The sequence below is a fragment of the Chionomys nivalis genome, chromosome 26 (genome assembly GCF_950005125.1).
Source record: "Chionomys nivalis chromosome 26, mChiNiv1.1, whole genome shotgun sequence".
In the NCBI taxonomy this organism is placed as follows: domain Eukaryota; kingdom Metazoa; phylum Chordata; class Mammalia; order Rodentia; family Cricetidae; genus Chionomys; species Chionomys nivalis.
In genome coordinates, this window is record NC_080111.1 from 17,239,634 (window position 1) to 17,260,197 (window position 20,564).

General features: G+C 39.5%; 1 protein-coding gene across 5 annotated transcripts in view; it reads left to right on the forward strand.

The window, feature by feature from the left end:
* The window catches only part of Reln (reelin), a 429,470-nt gene that overhangs the window by 126,205 nt on the left and 282,701 nt on the right, over positions 1–20,564 (forward strand). For all 5 annotated transcript variants that reach the window (XM_057758362.1, XM_057758363.1, XM_057758365.1 and 2 more), the window contains exon 3: positions 1,548–1,683. In XM_057758362.1, the coding sequence (XP_057614345.1) occupies positions 1,548–1,683 (136 nt within the window). The remainder of the gene's footprint in view (positions 1–1,547; positions 1,684–20,564) is intronic.

Consider the following 20,564-nt stretch of genomic DNA (forward strand, 5'->3'; position numbering starts at 1 on the left):
CAGCACCATTTGTTGAATATGCTTTCTTTTTTTCCATTTTATATTTGTTGCTTCTTTGTCAAAAATGAAGCATTTGTAGGTGTGAGGATTGATAACTGGGTCTTTGATTGGGTTTCATTGGTCCTTCTGTCTGTTCTTATGCCAATACCAGGCTGTTCAGTACTGTAACTCTGTAGTAGAGTTTGAAGTCAGGAATTGTGATGCCTCCAGAAGTTCTTTTATTGTACAGGATTGTTTTAGCTATCCTGGGTTTTTTGTTTTTTCCATATGAAGTTGAGTATTGTTCTTTTAAGATCTGTGAAGAATTTTGCTGGGATTTTGATGGGCATTGCATTGAATCTGTAGATTGCTTTTGGTAAGATTGCCATTTTTACTATGTTAATTCTACCTACCCAAGAGCATAGGAGATCTTTCCATTTTCTGGTGTCTTCTTCAATTTCTTTCTTCAAAGATGTAAAGTTCTTATTATACAAGTCTACCACTTGTTTGGTTAGAGTCATTCCAAGATATTTTATGTTATTTGTGGCTATTCTGGGTGATGCTTCTCTGATTTCTTTCTCAGCTTGTTTATCATCTCTATAAAGGAGGGCTACTATTTTTTTTTATTTTTTAGTTAATCTTGCATCATACTACATTAACAAAGAGTTAATGTGTTGTAGAAGTTCCTTGGTAGATTTTTTTGGGAGTTGCTTTTGTAAACTATCATATCATCAGCAAATAGTGAGAGTTTGACTTCTTCTTTACTGATTTGTATCCCTTAATCTCCTTTTATTGTCTTATTGCTCTAGCTAGAACCTCACATACTATACTGAATAGATATGGAGTGAGTGGATAACCTCTATTACATTGTGCTATTGTTGTTCATATGAACTTGTGCTATATATATTTGTGTTATACATATTTCAGTTTTCTTTATATACTTGCACAGCTTATTCATTTTTTCCATTTTTGCTAAATTAGACTATTTCCTGAGTGTATCATAGTTAATTTATTTGTCCATCTCTTGAAATAACTTCTAGTCACTTCTGAGTGAAAAATTAACAAAATTACTTCAAACATTTGTTTTTTTTTATGTCTATGAATGCAAGTTTCATTTCACATGGGTGAGCGGAAATACAGAAATCACTATGTGTTATGGTAATAGTATTTTCAGTTCTACGAGAAAATTGACTTCTCAAGGGACTGAGGAGTTTTTATCCTCACCAGCAGGCAGTATTGTCCATGTCGTTGGGCTCCTCTGATGCCAGTAAATGCCATGTTGTTGTTTCGGTTTGCAGTTTGCAGCAGTTTTGAACATTTTTGTATGCTACTTGCCACATTTTTTTTTTTTTGGTACAGAATCTCTACAAGTATTTTGTCTATTTTCTAAATAAGTTGTTTCTATATTGTTGAGTTTCTCATCAGTCTTTTTACTTGTGTTAACATTAAGAGAACTGTTTTGTTACAGAGGATGGAAGACATCTATCAAATGTCATTATCTTTGGGTGGGCAGTAAGGGCGATTTCATTTTGTTTTCTTTGTAAAATCCCTCCCTTTCTGTCTTGCAGGGATCATGTCCGACCACCAGTTTGGTAACCAGTTTATGTGCAGCGTGGTGGCCTCTCATGTGAGTCACCTGCCGACAACCAACCTCAGCTTTGTCTGGATCGCTCCCCCAGCTGGCACGGGCTGTGTGAATTTCATGTGAGTACCTAATGTGGATGTGGAAACCATGAGGGGCAAATACTGCCTGTAGTGATGGGGGCAAATACTGCCTTTAGAGGGCTCACACAGAGTAGCTAGTTATGCCAACAGGTTGACTTCAATTAAAATCATTAACTGCAGCATTAAAATAAGTCAATGCCAGTTTGTAAAGTGGTTAATTTCTGATTATTGTTTGTTTTCTTTTGCTTTTGTTTTTGTTTTTCAAGACAGGATTTCTCTATGTAACAGCTCTGGCTGTCCCAGGATTCTCTTTGTAGATTAGGCTGGCCTTGAGTACACTGAGATCCTGCTGTCTCTGCCTCCCAAGTGCTGGGATTAAAGGCGTGTGTCATGATTGCTTGGCATTCCAACTAAGATTTTACTTTGCATATTTATTTATAAGCTCCGTATTTATTCAGTTCCAGCTAACAACAATGCTTAATAAACTAGAAGTCAGTGAGCAGGTAGGAGGAAGAGGGGAATGGTGAGAAGTTAAGGTGCCAAAGAAGATGGGGTTACACAGTGTGGGGTTGCAGCAGTATGTAAACCTCGCCTAATGTGCTTGCCCTGGCTGCAGGGGCCGTAGCCCTAGTCTGTTTGCTCTGTGGTTGGTAGAACACCATGGTAGCAGGAACAGGTAGCATGGAAGATTATACAGTTTGTTGATGGAGTTGGGGTAATGGAGAGAGGAGATAATGAGGACATGAGAATGACCAATGTCCTTCAAAGTCATGTCCCCAATATCCTGCTTTCTTTCGCTGGTTTCTACCTCCTAAAGTTTCTACAACCTTCCCACATAGTGCCATCTTCTGGAGACCATGCCTCTCTGATCAGTGTGACCAGATGACAATGTCACCTTCACTACCCCGTGTACTGGATAGACCTTGTTCCCACCACTCTGATCAGTATGACCAGCTGACGATATCACATTCACTACCCTGTGGTACTAGATAGACCCTGTTCCCACCATTCTGATCAGCTGACGATGACACCTTTACTATCCCGTGGTACCGAATAAACCCTGTTCCCACCACTCTGATCAGTGTGACCAGCTGACGATGTCACCTTCACTACCCCATGGTACTACATAGACCCTGTTCCCACCTCTCTGATCAGTGTGACCAGCTGACAGTTGTCACATTCACTACCCCGTGGTACTGGATAGATCCTGTTCCCACTACTCTGATCAGTGTGACCAGCTGATGATGTCACATTCACTCCCCCGTGGTACCGAATAGACCCTGTTCCCACTGCTCTGATCAGTGTGACCTGACCAGCTGACGATGTAACATTCACTACCCCGTGGTACTGAGTAGATCCTGTCCCTAATCAGTCTGACCAGCTGATGCTATCACATTTATTCCATACAGTTGATTTACAGTTGATCCCATTGCCTCCTTCCTTGGGAATTTTTTGCATTTGAGCCATTTTTCTGCAGTACCTCCTATAGATCGCTGCAGAAGTGTCTTGCCTGGTCACTCTGCTTCTCCCCCTCTCCATCCTACACTGTGGTGTCTAGCTAGTCTTCTTAGATACAAGTGATAATTCACTCAGGATTTGGAGAAGCATGAACTGTCCTTTGGCCGGAAACCACAGTCCTTCGGATTGTCTTTTGTTGTCTTCCTTGGGGCTCCAGATGAGCACAAAGTAACAGTGTACTAAACCTTCTGACTTTCTGCTTTTCCCTCTCTGGAATGCTTTCCCCCAAGTCTAATTGCCTATGCCTTCTTTAAGACTTGTTAAAAACTTTTGTGATCAAAGGGGGTAGTTTTAGTTGTTCTGCTGTTTGTATGTGTGTGTGTGTGTGGTACCTGGTACAGTATTCCAGGCATGCCATCTCAGGCTATATGATCTCCAGTGGTACAGTTTATTTTAGCTTAGTAATGGTGCCTGCTACTTGCAACATGCATATATAACTTACTTTAAAATAAGAATTGATTTTTTTCAAAAGACAAAACATACAGTAATGGAAACAGTATAAAACTGCCTACCTCAAACAAACCCAAGTTTTCTTCTTTGTTTTATTTTTCTCATAGTGAGGCTTGAAACTATAGCCTTGACTATGCTGCTCAAATTCGAAACCATGAGTTATGTTAAATTCCAAAATTTAAGTTTTAATCGAACTTATTTTAAGATAAACTAAAAATATGATTTTTGAATATTTTTTATTACTGTAACCAAATAATTGACAAAAAGTAACTTATGGGAGAAGGATTTGTTTTGGCTCAAAGCTTGCAAGAGTAGTGCCCATCATGGTAAAAAAAATAGATCCATCATGGTGAGAAAGTATTCATCATGGCGAGGGTGTCCCCATCATGGCGAGAAAATGCCCATCATGGTGAGGATGTCCCCATCATGGTAAGGAAATGCTCGTCATGACGAGGATGTCCCCATCATGGTAAGGATGTCCCCATCATGGTAAGGAAATGCTCGTCAAGACGAGGATGTCCCCATCATGGTGAGGGTCCCCATCATGGTGAGGATGTCCCCATCATGGTGAGGATATCTCCATCATGGCGAGGATGTCCCCATCATGGCGAGGATGTTCCCATCATGGCGAGGATGTCCCCATCATGGCGAGGATGTTCCCATCATGGTGAGGATGTCCCCATCATGGCGAGGATGTCCCCATCATGGTGAGGATGTCCCCATCATGACAAGGTAAGTCAGTTTGCCAACAAAAATTACACATCACAAATGGTTTTTTGATCTCACTGTTCCTACAATGTGAAATCTTGTTTCTCCTGAGTTTTTAAAGTCTTATTGCTGGTGTTTTCTTAGCAGTCAGTCAGAAAATTCCATTTGTTCAGAACAAAGTTTTGACTAAAAAGGAATGAAGTCACTCTCAATTACAGCTTCAAGTAAGATTTGATGATATTGTTCACACTTTGTAGGGCTCTTAATGAGCAGTTACGTCGTGGACGATGTGTCCTTTGTGGGTGGGATTCTTTCACTGATCTCTTTCCCTCTCACTTGTGAGAGACACAGGGAACAGAGACTGAACATGGCGTGCTAAAGCCGTCTGTTTGTATTTCCCTACCTATATTCCTTACTACTGTATTTACTATATATGTATATATGCATAAGGTATGCATATATGCATCAATAGTCACTGTTCAACAATACTTAAAGATTGTTAATATTAAATATCGACAATATTCAATATTGACTTTAAACATCAAACAAAACTAAAACAGTACAATAATCTATAGTATTTGAATGTAAATGCACACTATGTATTCTCTTTTCCAATTAGCCTTGAAATTAGATCTTTGATTTGTGAAGGTGGGAGAGTTCTTTTCCTGATTTTTACTTCTTAATTGGCATACAATGTTAATACTTCTTTGTAGAATACAGTTATAATTCAGTTACTTGTATATAACACGTAAAAGTCAAACCAATGTAATTAACAACTGTTTTTTCTCGAAGATTATCTTTTCTCCTGTTTTCACTTTTTTTGCCTATTCCTGACTTCTTGTGTGTGTGTAAACCTTTGTGTAAAGGTGTGTGTTTGTGTGTGTGTGCCTGTGTGTTTATATGAGGAAGCCAACGTCCAGTTTCATTCTTCATTATCTGTACATATTTGTTTTTTGAGACTCTGTCTTTCACCAGAACCTGAGCTCATCAGTTAGCCCAGGCTAGCTAATGGATAAGCCTGAGGGAACCACCTATGTTAGTCCAGGCTAGCCAATGGATAAGCCTGAGGGAACCATGTATGTTAGTCCAGGCTAGATAAGTGATAAGCCTGAGGGAACCATGTATGTTAGTCCAGGCTAGCTAAGGGATAAGCGTGAGGGAACCACCTATGTTAGTCCAGGCTAGCCAACGGATAAGCCTGAGGGAACCATGTATGTTAGTCCAGGCTAGCTAAGGGATAAGCCTGAGGGAACCACCTGTGTTTGCCTTCCCAGTGCTGGGATTAAAAACAGCATAACCATGCCTTAGCTTTTGCAACTTTGCAGGGGTGTTAGGGCACTAAGCATAGGTCCTTGGGATTGTGTGCTAAGCACTTCACCAGCTGAGCAGCGTCCTAGGCCCCAGTTCTCAATTCCTTTAAATGCATTTTTATTAGTCAACTACATAACCTTGCTATAAAGGTTTGAGGGTTTTAAAAATATACTTTAATTTTAAAATTGCATGTACTTCCTTTTTGTAGGAGCAGTAGGGACATGCGCATGATCCCACATGTGAGATCAGAGAATAATTTGCAGGAGCTGTGCTCTCCTTCCACTGTGTGGGTTATGAGGTTGACACTTAGATCATCACCCTTGGCGGCAAGCACCTTCACTCACTCAGTCATCCTGCCAGCCCCAAATACAGCTTTAGATATTTAAAGCCATAGGCTCCCATTCTGCTTTCTTCCTTTTGTGATTTTAATGTATTACTTAATGTCTTAAGACACATGGAATGCTAGCTGTGCAGACATTCAGTGACTGGTATCTAACTTAGCGTGTGCACCGTCTTTGTAAGGTGGATGGAGTTGATAGTACACTCCAATTTTTGGCCTCAGCACAGCCAATCTCTGGTGACATTTTCAAAGTTTTAAACCAAGTCACTCGCTTTGAAACATTTAAAAAAAATTTGCACCAAGAAATTAAATACATTTGAGCTGAAATCCAAGACAATTCTATAATGTGTCATGTACCTTTCTAGTAAATAATATAAGCTGTCTGAAGGGCCAAATGCAGCAATGGGCTGTGCTTACAGTCTTTCTTGTTTAAAAATAGTCAAGTGGGAGACAGAGGTGAGGCACGTGCGGATGAGGGAGAGGTTGAAGGATCAGCTGTACTGATCCATACAGACAAGGGCGACCACGGGCTTCGCATCGCTGTTTCTCACCTGTTGATGACCCCGTCTAGCTGGTGTTGTCTCATTTCCTCACATCCGTGTCTTATTGCTGTCCTGCTTATCTCAGACTAATAAACTTCAAGTAGAAAAGGGGGTGTAAGAGAGGAGAGAGGGTGAACACAGGTAGGGACAGGAAGGAAGGATTCAAGGATAAAGCAGGAACGTGAAGGAGGGACAGAAGAGGAAAAGAAGAAACCTTCAAGCCTTTTAACCTTAGAAATGATTGAAAAAGACATCAGGGGAATGACAATGTTTAATTTACCTTATACACACCATTCGTCTAATTTAATCTAATAATTCTCATAGCAATGGAGCCCACTTTAGAGAATTATTCTCACTTTATAGATGAGGACATTGAAGTACAGAAATGTTGAATAACGAGTCTGAAGTAACTGTGAGCAAAACAGCCTGAGATAAAAAGTGATTTTTTCCCCCACTACTCTTACATTTAAAGTGATCACTTTTTTATTTTATTAAAGAGAAAAATTATACCCATTCCATTTAAGTCACATAGAACCTTCAGTGCAGCATCGGAACCTTGCCCACGTGTGTGCAAGTGTGTCTGTCCCACTGTTAGAAATCTGCACAAACGTTACCCAACTCATCCAGGTCCCCAGACGAGCAAGCAGCTCAGTTACCCAGCTCAGCCAGATACCCAGATGAGCAGCTCAGTTACCCAGCTCAGCCAGATACCCAGATGAGCATCACAGATGAGCAGCAGTTTCCCAGCTCATGCAGGTACCCAGACAAGCAGCTCAGTCACCCAGTTCATCCATATACCAAGAGGCACAAAAACTGAAAACAAAATGAACTGAGATATTTTCTACCTAAGATAAACTTGGATCAGCAAAGAGGGATCTTGGAGGGACCATACTTGATACTCCCAAGAAAATAACTTCTAGGGTGGTTGTTTTTAAAGAACTTTAAACAAGAAGCAAAATGATCATTTGAAGAATTGAAGACACTAGCAGTTTCTGGATGCCTGTCAGGCTTGAGATAGAATTGATACAGAGTCCTGGAGCACTGTCTTGAGTGTAGCCCGGATGCTTTTAACTTTTGATGGAAGCCATTCCAGCCTACCCAGAGAATCCCTTGAGAAAAAAAAAAATGGTAGTTGGTTTCTTGTTTATTTCCATCCGTCCAAAGGAAATCCCACAATTATATCTGCTTTGTTACTTAAACACCTGAAATAAGACAGTGACCCTACACCCCTGTCTGCTGGGAGTTCATTTGTGCTGCAAACAAGGGTATCGGCAGTTGATACACACAGATTCTGCTTGACTACATGCAGTTTGCTGCAGAGAATAAATTATCTCTCCCATAAGTCTGAAATGATGCATCCCTACCGTGAGGTCAACTAGCTACACTGTTTTCTGAATAAGGAATTTCGTCTGTAAATCCCAATTCTCTTTTTCCCCCTTGACGGTCTGATTTTCTTTCTTTTTTTATACACATCCTCCAATTTGAGACAATTATTTTCATGCTGCTCAGAAATGTACCCGTGAATGACAGGATAAAAAAGTATATTATTCATCCGTAGAGGGAAATGTGGGGAGCCTGGCTGTGGTTCTCACCTCCCGCCGGCCCTTGCTTTTTATCAGAGTTACACAGCCAATTAGGCTGCACAAGGTGACAGTCAAGCGTGTGCTCTCCGAGATCAGCACCTTGGCAAATGAGGTCAGGGCGCTTCTTGTGAATTTTAATTTTTAATTGAGTGTGGTTGAGATAAAATATATACATCAAACTCCAAGAAGGGTCGGAGAAACCAATTGTCATATTAATAATGGGACATATTTTAAAAGTTTAGCAAATACTGGAAAGTGAAAACAACCTTCTTCATGTTTCTTTTCTCCATTCCTTTGTTTCTTCTTTCTTCCTCCAAAAGTCCACAAGGTAAGGCTCCTGGATTCTATTAGGATAATCTCCTAGGGTCTCCTCAGGACCCCCTTCTTTGTATCAGTCATAAAACCGCCAGAGTAGTAGGGATGCCTCTCAGTGCCGGAGATGGATATTTTGTAGCAGAATTCTACCCCAGGATAAATAGCTATGCTAGAGAATTTGCTCCTTCCTGAAGATACTCGCTTTCCAGACAGTTGGGAAAAGTCTGTGGCAAAGTACCGTCTTCCCCTTGCATGACTTCAGTTTACGGGGTGAGGATGTTGAGAGCGTTAAGAAGGGCCTGGGGTTTGAAGGCAGAGCAGCCTTTCTCTCAGACCTTGTGGCTGAGGTGGGATACCGGAACCTGGTGCATCTGACTCGGAACCTCATGGAATGTTTGTGAAAGCAGATGATCAACGTCCACCTGCTTCCCGTGATACAGTGAGAAATGCCTCTGAATCCAACCTTACGTGATATTTGTGGGGAGGTTTAAGCTATTTCTCTATTTTTAGAATTTATTTAGTCAGTTTTAGAAGCCCCTAGTGAATTTTCATCCCAAAGTTTAACACATTTAAAATTGTCCATGGCAGTGACTTTGGAGAAACAGGTAAATAAATTTTTCCCACGGCAGCGGACGCACGATGATTTGCCAGTGTCTGAACACTTGAGTAACAGAGGCAATCACTGGTGTTATTTTTGAACTTTACTTCTAGTCCAAAATCAGAATATTAAATCATGGGTACAAATAGCAAATAAAAATTTTTAATCTTTTCACATAAAAATTGAAACAGCTAATTTTGTCCTATATAACTTACCTGGGTACAGCCATGTGCACATACATATATTCTAAGACTTGTTTGGAATTGTACTTTGTAGCACAGTAACTACAAGCCACGTACAACTGTTTGAACTAGATTAACTAAAATTAATAAAATTTGAAATGCGGTTTCTCAGCACAGCCAGCTACATTTCAAGTTCTCACTCATGTCATGTGACCAGTGGCTGTTGTCACTGCAGCTGACTTGCACAGATACACACCGTTTTACCCCTTCCAGAAAGTTCCCTTGTACGTGACAGGTTTGGAGAATCTGCTGGACCATCTTCTCCTCTGGCATTACTTTGACGTTTGTAGAAAGTAACCATACATTTCAAAGTACGATAGGTTTGTGGCACAGTCTGTTCTTACTAGGTGTTCTTACCCGTGGAAGCTTACTCTCATGTGCCTATTATTTAAGTGATCTCATCTGGAGGGCTAATCATTATTAATATAAGAACAATAATAGAGCTTAACATGTCGCTTGATGATGGTGGCGGTGGTGAGAGCATTAGTGTTGTATTAATAGCAAACACCACCTTCCGTGTGCTGGTGTGTGCTGGCATGTGCTGGCATGTACCTGCCATGCCTTCTAAGCCAGGAGTTCCTAAAAGGATCGAGCAATAAATTTGACTGAATTTTTACCTTTTACCTCCTATCTTAAACTACTATCCTATGGCACATTGGGAAGGGGATTCATGAAGGCAACATAGGAACTGGGAGATGCTTGGGATGGGGTGAAGAACGCCTAGAGGAATGTGTTGCTGTGCTCAACTCTCTACAGATTACAGCTGTGTTTGTAGAGGACGTCTGGCATCAGGGAAGACTAAGCTGATCAGCAGGTGTTTCCCTGCTAAAATCATATAGAAATAGGGGCTAAGGCCGTAAATGTTGAGATCTGCGAGAAGGAGGCCCCACCAGACTCCAGGAGAAAGGAGAAATGGCTAGGTTGGCTGAAGAGGCAGAGCTGAAGCTGTTTAAACCCAGACTTAGGATTCCAAACCTGTGTAGACACAGAATGTGAGAGCCCCTTTAAAAACAGTAGAAGGCAAGAAAGGAGGGGCAGCTGGAAATAGGTGCATTATATGAAGCATCCATTTTCTGGAAACACAGAGAAAAAAAGTTTGCTATCTTCCTGAAGTCATCCATAAAGATAAGTTACTTATGAGATACTAACCCCTCAACGTGTAAAGAGTTGCTCTGGTGGTTAATGCTTCCTGCCTGACAGGATCTACTAACTCCTAGGAGGCAAGCTTCTGGCCGTGCATGGTGGGGATTATCTCAGTGAGGTGGAGAAGCCCATCCTCAGAGCGGATGATGCCGTTCCCTGGCTTGCATAAAAAGGAGAAAGTCAACTAAACACCAACGTCCACTGCTCTCTTCCTCCTGACCGCAGTTGTGCAGCGATCAAATGCTCCACAGTCCTGCACTGACTTTCCTGCCGCAAAAGGTTATACCTTCAGCTATGAACCAAAACTAAGCCCCTTCTTCTCTGAGTTGCTTCCTTCATGGTTGTTCTCTTTTGTTCTTTTATGCGTATGGGTATTTTATCTGTCATGTATGACTGAGCAGCCAGAAGAGGGTGGCAGATCCCCTGGAGTTGGAGTTACAGAATCAAACCTGGGTCTTCTGGAAGAGCAGCCAGTTCTTAACTCCTGAGGAAAACAGACAGTGGTTTTTACATCAATTGCTTGATATAAAACTCCATGCCAAGGAGATAAAACAAGGAATGAGATTGAGCAACCTTAAGGAGATAGTGGAGGAGAATTTTTAGCTAAGGAAAAGGTAAACATCTTTTCTACCTTAGATAAAGTAAATTAGCAGTAACACAACTGATAATTAGACTTCGGAATATTACAACCAAAAATACCCAAGCCACCTAGAGAAAAGGCGTGTCACCTAAAACTTAGCAGGACAATAATCTTCTCATCTGAAGACAAAGAAAAACTACCTTCAAAGTCATAGCGGAAAACAGCCATTATCCTGGGGTTCTGTGCCTCAAGTGTGGCAAATATGAAAGCAAAGTGATTTTCAAAGCTATAGTTTAAAGACTTTTCCCACACAAACCATTTTGAAGCAAGATCTTTAAAGAACCCGCTTTAGTAAAAAAAGATAAATCCAGGAGAGAAAAGGTGGAAATGTAAGACCTCAAGGCATGAGGCACTCATGAGGAGCAAGGCCATTTGGGGAGCATCTAGAATTTTAAGAATCAAATGTTGAAATAATTGAGGAAACACACACTGACAATTACTTTAATTGATGTAGTCGGGCATTTTCTTCAGGACCATCTCCTCCCTGATATAGAGATGGAGAATTATTGTTAGTTATAAAAGCCCAGCCAATAGCTTAGGCTAGCTAGCTAGCTCTTATAACTTATATCAGCTCATATATTTTCATCTGTGTTGTCGTATGGCTCATGGCTTTTACCTCTCCTCCCACATGTCTGTTCCCCTGAGTCAGGCTGGCAACTCTGCCTTTCTTCCCAGCATCCTCTGTGCCTGGAAATCCTGCCTAGCAATTGGCCATTCAGCTTTTTATTAAACCAATCAGAGTGAAACATCTTCACAGTGTACAAAAGGGTTATTCCATATCGGTTTGCTTTAATTTTAAACCAATGGATAATCAAACTATAATGCAATATCGTATTTGAGTTTAAAGACCGAAGACAATAAATTATTAAATACCTTCAAATTAACTTGAAAGATTATAGCCTTAAAGGTATAAAGTTAAAAGTGGATATGAAATTAGAACTTTCAAAGGAAGAAGGAGATTAGGAAAGGATTACACATCAATTTACGGAAGTATACAATGTAGCAGACCCTAACAAGTCTAAGTCCGCCAATAGCTACAATGACCACAAACAGGTGAAAATTTCCCTTTGAAAATAACTTTCAGAATGTCCTTTCAAAATTGCAGTGATATGTTGCTTCTGAAAGTCAAACCTAAGCACAAAGCTACAAAAAGAGAGATAAAAGAAGCTACCAGGCAAGTGCTATACAAAATCAATTAAGCTTTGCTACATTAACCAGAAAAGTGTAAAAATGTATTATTAAGGCTAAAGATAACTTCTTAATAAGATAGTTTCCATGTAAACAGAGCTGAAGCAAACATTTAAAACTGGAAACTACCTTTTATATGGCCGAGTACTGAGTTCATATTCCCATCATTTAAATCGCAAATAGCATTATTAAATTCTTTAAAACATGATTGTTGAAAAGATGAATAAAAAGTGTTGGAGAAGACACAGACCAAAGGAAAATCTTTCGGAGAGTCCTAAAAACAATCTGAGTAGACCTACCATATGTCCCAGCAGTCTGCTTGTTGTTGCACATTCGCAGGTAATAAAATCGATACTCTGAAGGAGTGTTTGCACCATCGTGTTTGTTATACAGTCATCACAATATGTAAGATGTGGAAATAACTGATATCCACCAACAGGTAAAGGCCACATGATCTACATGCACATTGGAATGCTATTCATTCTTACAGGGGCAGTCTGTCGTTTGTAACACAGTGGCTATGGAGGAACACATACTCACGGCAGTAAAGCAGGCTCAGACACAAATGGTACACGATCCCACTTATGTGTAGATTCTTTACAGTGTTGGACTCTGAATTGCTCAGGGTGTCAGAATTGTTATCAAAGGATAGAGGTGGGCTTGGACGTGTAGAGGAGAGAGGGTTTGGTCAAATGACCCAAAATTTCAGATGAAAAGGAGTTTGTGATCTATTGTACAGTAAACACCACCAATAAAAATATTACACATTTTAGAATAACTGAATTTCCAGTGTTTCACCATAGAACATAAGCAATGATTGATTCACTTGCTTGAATCATGCAATATCGTCTGTATACATCAAGACATCACACTATGCCACATAAGTAAATATAATCTAGTTTATCAATCCGATGTAGTGTTAATTGGGGATTAACAAATATTTGTTGTTGAATGGGTATGTGAATGCATGGTATATGCCAAAGAATTAGAATCTCTTGGTTTTCCCTCCAGGCATGCGCTGGTAGCAGCAGGCTTTCTAATATGTTAATTGTGTGGGGAAATATCAACCTGGGCATTTGAAAATAATCTCTCAGCAGTTCAAATTTCCCAATCTATAGTTTTTCTCTAACAATTACAAGGGACATTACATAAATTATTCTAAGTATTAATTCTGATATTTGAACATTCTAGTATATGATTGTATTGAATTGAGCTCCCACTTTTGAATGCTAAATTTGAAGGTTAATTTTATTGACTGTGTTTTTAATTGGATGGTTCAAGTCCACGGAAAGGAATGTTACAGGATTTTATTGGTTTTGGTTTTTTTTTTTTTTTTTTTGCTTTATTTGGGATTTATTCTTTGAAATTTTGAGAAACTATACATGCAAAACACAATTTTTAATTCAAGCAATTAAGTCAGCCTATGCTTAAAGTTCTTTTGCTTATGAAATAAACATCAAACAAAAACACCTTACAGCACTAACATAGGTTTCAGTCACTGATGCTGCAAAGTCCTAGCGGGAGCCAGTGTGAGGGAGACCCTTCCCCTTTGTGTTTGTGGATGGGATTATGAAGAATGCTTTCTTTATCTGAGCTGTATGTTTTAAAGAGCAACATTCTGAGTTCTGTAGGAAAGACAGACAGTGAAAATGCTTCTAATTAAAACATAGACTATAGCTGCAAGGTAGCTAAAATGGCTAGACCCCTATTTAGTTAAAATAGTATGTTGGAAGTGTCTGTAAAGCTCAGCCACATAAGCCCTTCTAAATCCGCCTGCAGGCATTAATGCTCAGATTGGAGATGGCACCCTTATTTGCTAAGTGCAGAGACGGTTACAAAAGCGCTTTCCTCACTCTGAGGATAAAAGCCGGAATATACTTTCATTTTGGCGACTGCCTGGCTCCTCTCACCGCCATAATTCTGATTTGGCTCAAACCCAAAAAGTAGGGAGTCAGTACTTACATGTCTATGGATCAAAATTAGATGAAAAATTGCTGTTCCTCATCTCCAAACCTATTTGCCGCGCGTTTTATAACCCTCAAGATGCCTTTTGTAATATGTGATAACGGAGCATCTGCCTAGAACGAGATTACTTTAATTATGGACTCAATGTCCTATTTTCTGCAAGTGATCCCCGGAGACGGGCTTGCCGCGGAAGGAGAAGTACAAGGATACACATTAAAGCCCGACGTCAACCCCGAAGACGTGGTTAACGTGTGGCAAGGGCACCCATAAACTCCTTCATTTCCTAGTCTGCGCTGTGAGGGCGGAGTCCAGAGTGATAGGTTTTTAATTATTCTCGCATCTGCTGTTGTGACTCGGCATGGGAAGGGCAAGGTGGGCTTACCAGGTAACAAAACCTCAGAGGAGTCTGCACGGGAAACATACTCTATTAAACAGAGTTGGCATCGTCCAAAATTTGCTCTGTTTTTTATATTTATGTGTGAATTTTCTCAACGAAGAAACAAGGTGCTTTAATTTCTAATAATTCTTAAATTAAAATGTTGGATAGAACATACTGTCATGTTTGCTTTCAAGTCTGAAAAATATTTGTGTTTTGTTAGTTAAGTGGTCAGTCCAGTTCTGGTTAACATATCGACTGCCTTATTATTAAGACTCCTTTGCCAACTACAATAAATTTCACGTAGAATCAACATGGATAGGTTGCGTGTGTCCGCGAAAAATCTTAATACCGTTCCACCAACTCAACATTGTGAACGGTTGCTTAGAGAAAACTGTTAACCTTTCTTCATTCGTCATGAGAACGAGGCTCATGGGAATCTCCGGAGCATAGCCACACCTACATCCGGGTCACACGGAATCCGTCTGGCTTCTCAAAAAGGATCACTGAAAAAGTATTTATATTTGACATTTTTTGGAAGGTTAAAGATTGTAGAAGACAAACTATGGGAATTAAGTTTAAACCAAAAATCAAACAAACAAACAAATAAAAAACCACCAAACCAATATTTAAGCCAGGATTTGGCATGAAAGGATTTTGTGTGTGTGAAGGAAAACACACACACACACACACACACACACACACACACCCAAAACACTGCACCTACAATCACCTTAGGTAAAAACATCTAATCTTTAAAAGTTTTTTGTGATGACATTATTTGCTTCTTGTTTAGAAATGAAATGCTAATATTTCATGCTTTGATAAATTAAAATCAATATAAGGGATTTTTATTTGAAATTTATTTTCAAAATTTATTCTTTCATATTTTGAAATTATAATATAATTGCACCATTTACCCCCTTCCCTTTCCTCCCTCCAAACCTCCCCATATATACCCTTCCTTACCCTCTTTCAAATTCATGGACTCTCTTTTTCATTAATTGTTGTTACATACACATATATAAACATATATATGTGTATATGCATATATATATTCTTTTTTATTATTATTTTTATTGAGCTCTACATTTTTCTCTGCTCCCTCCCCTTCAACCTTCTCCAAGGTCCCCATGCTCCCAATTCACTCAGGAGATCTTGTCTTTTTCTACTTCCCGTTTAGATTAGATCCATGTATGTCTCTCTTAGGGTCCTCATTGTTGTCTAGGTTCTCTGGGATTGTGATTTATGGGCTGGTTTTCTTTGCTTTATGTTTAAAAGCCACCTGTGAGTGAGTATATGTAATAATTGTCTTTCTGTATCTGGGTTACCTCACTCAAAATGATGTTTTCTAGGTCCATCCATTTGTCTGCAAAATTCAAGATGTCGATGTTTTTTTTTCTGCTGTGTAGTACTCCATTGTGAAAATGTAATACATTTTCCTTATCCATTCTTTGGTCGGAGGGCATTTAGGTTGTTTCCAGGTTCTGGCTATGACAAACAATGCTGCTGTGAACATAGTTGAGCACATGTCCTTGTGGCACGATTGAGCATCCTTTGGATATATACCCAAAAGTGGTATTACTGGGTCTTGAGGAAGGTTGTTTCCTAATTTTCTGAGACATCACCACACTGACATCCAAAGGAGCTGTACCAGCTTGCATTCCCACCAGCAATGCAGGAGTGTTCCCTTTTCCCCACATCCTCTCCAGCATAAGTTGTCATCAGTGTTTTTGATCTTGGCAATTTTTACAGGTGTAAGATGGAACCTCAGAGTTGTTTTGATTTGCATTTCTCTGATGACTAAGGAAATGTTGAACATTTCCTTCCTTAAGTGTCTTTCAGTCATTTTAGATTCCTCTGTTGAGAGTTCTCTGTTTGGTCTATACTCCATTTTTTATTGGATTGTTTGTTCTTATGATGACTAATTCCTTGAGTTCTTTGTATATTTTGGAGATCAGACCTCTCTCTGATGTGGGGTTAGTGAAGATCTTTTCCCATTCAGTAGGCTGTCATTTTGTCTTGTTGACCGTGTCCTTTGCTTTACAGAAGCTTTTCAGTTTCAGAAGGTACCATTTATTAATTGTTTCTCTCAGTGTCTGTGCTGCTGGGGTTATATTTAGGAAGTGGTCTCCTATGCCAATGCATTCAAGTGTATTTCCCACTTCCTCTTCTATGAGGTTCAGTATGGTTGGTTTTATGTTGAGGTCTTTGATCCATTTGGACTTGAGTTTTGTGCATGGTGATAGATATGGGTCTATTTTCATTCTTCTACATGTTGATATCCTGTTGTGCCAGCACCATTTGTTGAATATACTTTTTTATTTTATATTTTTTGCTTCTTTGTCAAAAATCAGGTGTTCTCAGGTGTGTGGATTAATATCCGTGTCCTCAATTCGGTTTCATTGGTCCTTCTGTCTGTTTTTATGCCAATATCAGGCTGTTTTCAGTACAATATAAGGGATCTTAAATGTAGTCTAAAGCATTGAAATAAATATTTATACTTTCTTATCTGTGATATATGCCATATACACTGGAAAAAGGTTAAAATATGTTGATACAGATAGACAGAAATTTTTATACTGTATAAATTTTGTAGATAGACAGTTGAATCTGCATTGTCTACATGTCAATGTTTCTAAAAAGAAAAAGTCAGCATTAGTTTCTGTTTAGCTCCTGTGTGTTAGGAGTAAAAGCTGTTCACATCTCTTGGAAACAACCACACAATGTCATCAGCCACAGGAAAATAATTCAGAATTCTTTCATATTATTAAAGTTTTGAAAGTGCATATTTCTCTACTTTATGCCATAGACCCAGATTGCTGTGCAGTTAAATACCCCTTTCTGAATTGAGTCAAAGGAAGAGTGGAAGAGGAGGGAGGTATAGATGGAAAGCAGGAGGGGACAGAAAGGATGGGGGATAGCTTGGAGGAGAGGATGGGGGAAACTTCATGGTTGGTATGTAAAATAAATGAAAAAACGTTATTAAAATAAAACAAAAACATTCTAAGTATTTTTCTGATTATGAAAACAATTCTTGTATATATTAAAATATAGTAAGACCCTTCATGTATATAGACTCACATGTTTCTTCTGTATCAGAAACTAGAACAGTGCCTCAAGGTGTATTTCTCCAGACATAGATGTGTGCTCCATTGTAGTTTTAACGGATTTGGAGTTCTACCATCCACTTTATTTCCTGACCTAGCTTTTTTAAGAGAAAGAAACATTTACATTATGAATGTTTTCCCAATAGACAGCCATCCACATTACCATCCAGATAGCATCCTATTAGATATCTGCCCTGTGCTGTATTTACTCAGCCTGTCTTCTGCAGATATTGGGCTTCCCTCTGATGGGTTATTGTTATGTGATCTTATGATGGACAACCTCCTAGGTGATATGTTTTGCATATTTTTCATTGAAACTATATTATTCTCATATTAAAGTTAACTCTGAATTAATTCTAATAAAGCGAACGCTAAGACGTGTATAAAGCTGCATTGCACTGTTCGCTGAGGTGCAGGGAGATAAATGTCAGTGTCCTAACTTTGTTCTCGTGCTCCAGTCATCGCTTCAACTTTTATCGTTCTGTAATGTCTGTTTATCATTCCATAATGTCTGCTTCCTTCATTGAGTCTCAATAAACACGTTAAAACGTTTGCTTTCAACTGAAGGTAAACATTCTGTTTCCAAAGCCCCGTGGAATTGACAGCATTTTACCTGACGGGTCAGTAGAATGAGAAGCTTAATCACACACACATGCACACACACACACACGTTTGTTGCTTTATTGTTTAATAAAATATCATTTTATATAATAAAATATAAGTCCATTAATAAATGGGGTTTGGCTTTATTATACCATACAAATTACCAGAAATTGACTTTCTGGATAGCTCATTCCCAAGTGATTGTAAGTGCCTGTTAAAACCTTCAAAATTATCACTCATTTATTAATACTCTTTTATGACAGCATTATTTTCATCTTTCTTTCCTTCCACATCCTATTTTGTCTTCTCTGTCAAAGTAAATTCTTTCTTTTCTTTTTCTTTTTTCTTAAGACAGGGTTTCTGGGTGTAACAACCCTGGCCATCCTGGAACTCACTCTGTAGACCAGGCTGGCCTTGAACTCACAGAGACCCTCCTGCCTCTACCTCCTCAGCGGTGGGATTAAAGGTGTGCACCACTACACCTGGATTCAAAGTAAATTCTTAATATCAGTATTTTAAGCTTTTTCCAAAAAAAAAATATCCTACAGCTGTATGCTAGAGCTCTATAGTTATCATACAAACAAATAGGACCATAGTTAATGCCAACCATTTTTTTCTATTTACAAGAATATTTACACTAAACTTCTTCATCTGTGCAGTAGCTGTTTTCATTGTCATCTCTGGTTTTGCTGAATTCAAGGCATAATATTCTACAAGATGAAAAAACGCATCATTGGTTATCTGGCTGCCCTTACTCTCAGCTCACTGGTCCATCAGTCTCCCAGAGGCACAACTCCACAGTGCATCAGTGCCCTTAGGCTTCCCGGGGAGTCAAATGGGAACTTGCTGTGAATACAAGTAGGATCAACATCAGTGTTAATATGAAAAGAAACCAGAGGGTTCAGAATAAAGAAATATAAGCCAGGAGAATAATCTGAGCTCACGCAGTGATGGTCTCAGTTACTGCACCAACAGAGATCTCCAAGTGATGAGGGTTTGAGTCTCCAGGAAGACAGTGCGTTACCCAAGCTCCATTCTCAGCTCCTTAAAAACCACTGAACAGAGAATGTTGGCTTCATTGACAGCTGCCGTGTAGTCAGGGGTAATATTAGCTTAAATAAGTTCAGTGTAAGGTCTTTAGCACATCATTGCTAAAGAAATCCTTTGAAATTGTATGTATGTGTGTGTGTATGTGTGTGTGTATATGCGTATGTGTGTATGTGTGCATGTGTTTGTGTGTGTATGTGTATGTGTGTGTATGTGTTTGTGTGTATGTGTGTGTATGTGTGTGAGTGTGTATGTGTGTGTATGTGTTTGTGTGTATGGGTGTGTATGTGTGTGTATGTGTGTATGTGTGTGAGTGTGTATGTGTGTGTATGTGTGTATGTGTGTGTATGTGTGTGAGTGTGTATGTGTGTATGTATGTGTGTGTATGTGTATGTATGTGAGTGTATGTGTGTGTGCGTATGTGTGTGTATGTGTGTGAGTGTGTATGTGTGTGTGTATGTGTGTATGTGTGCATATGTGTGTGTATGTGTGTGTGTGCGTATGTGTGTGAGTGTGTATGTGTGTGTATGTGTGTATGTGTGTGTATGTGTATGTATGTGTGTGTATGTGTGTGTGTCCAGAGAAACATAGCTACTCATATCCACTGTAAAGCAAAACATTTTCTTTGGGGAGCTAGATTTCTGTATATTGAACTTTTTGCATTTTTATGCACATTGGTGATTTATATTTATTTGCTTCTTTATAAATGTAAGGAGCCTTAAAGCTACTGCCTTGCTGCTGAGTCTACATTGAGAGAATGAAATTTCTGGAATACTCTCAAGTAAAGTTTTACTCATTTGAAGACCCACTTAACAGCTTAACAAGACTTCTGGAACTGAAAATGTAGTGCTTTATGAACGAGCTGACCGGAGGGTCTAGACATCAACTACCTTTGAAATTTGTTTTTGTTGTTTCATGCCCATTTACGCAGAACTTTCCAGTACAGTGGTGGGGCGGGGGAACAGACTTGACCTTGGATGATTGGTGCATGTGTGTGTGGAGTTGCTGAGCTGATAGCTCACCCCTAAACTCCAGAAGCAGATGGGCAGTTGGGAGTCCAAGGCCAGCCAAGAGACTAGCAAGGCTTGTCTCAGAGAACAAAAGCAAAAGACTGGAAGGAGCCGGGCGGTGGTGGCGCACGCCTTTAATCCCAGCACTTGGGAGGCAGAGGCAGGCGGATCTCTGTTAGTTCGAGACCAGCCTGGTCTACAGAGCTAGTTCCAGGACAGGCTCCAAAACCA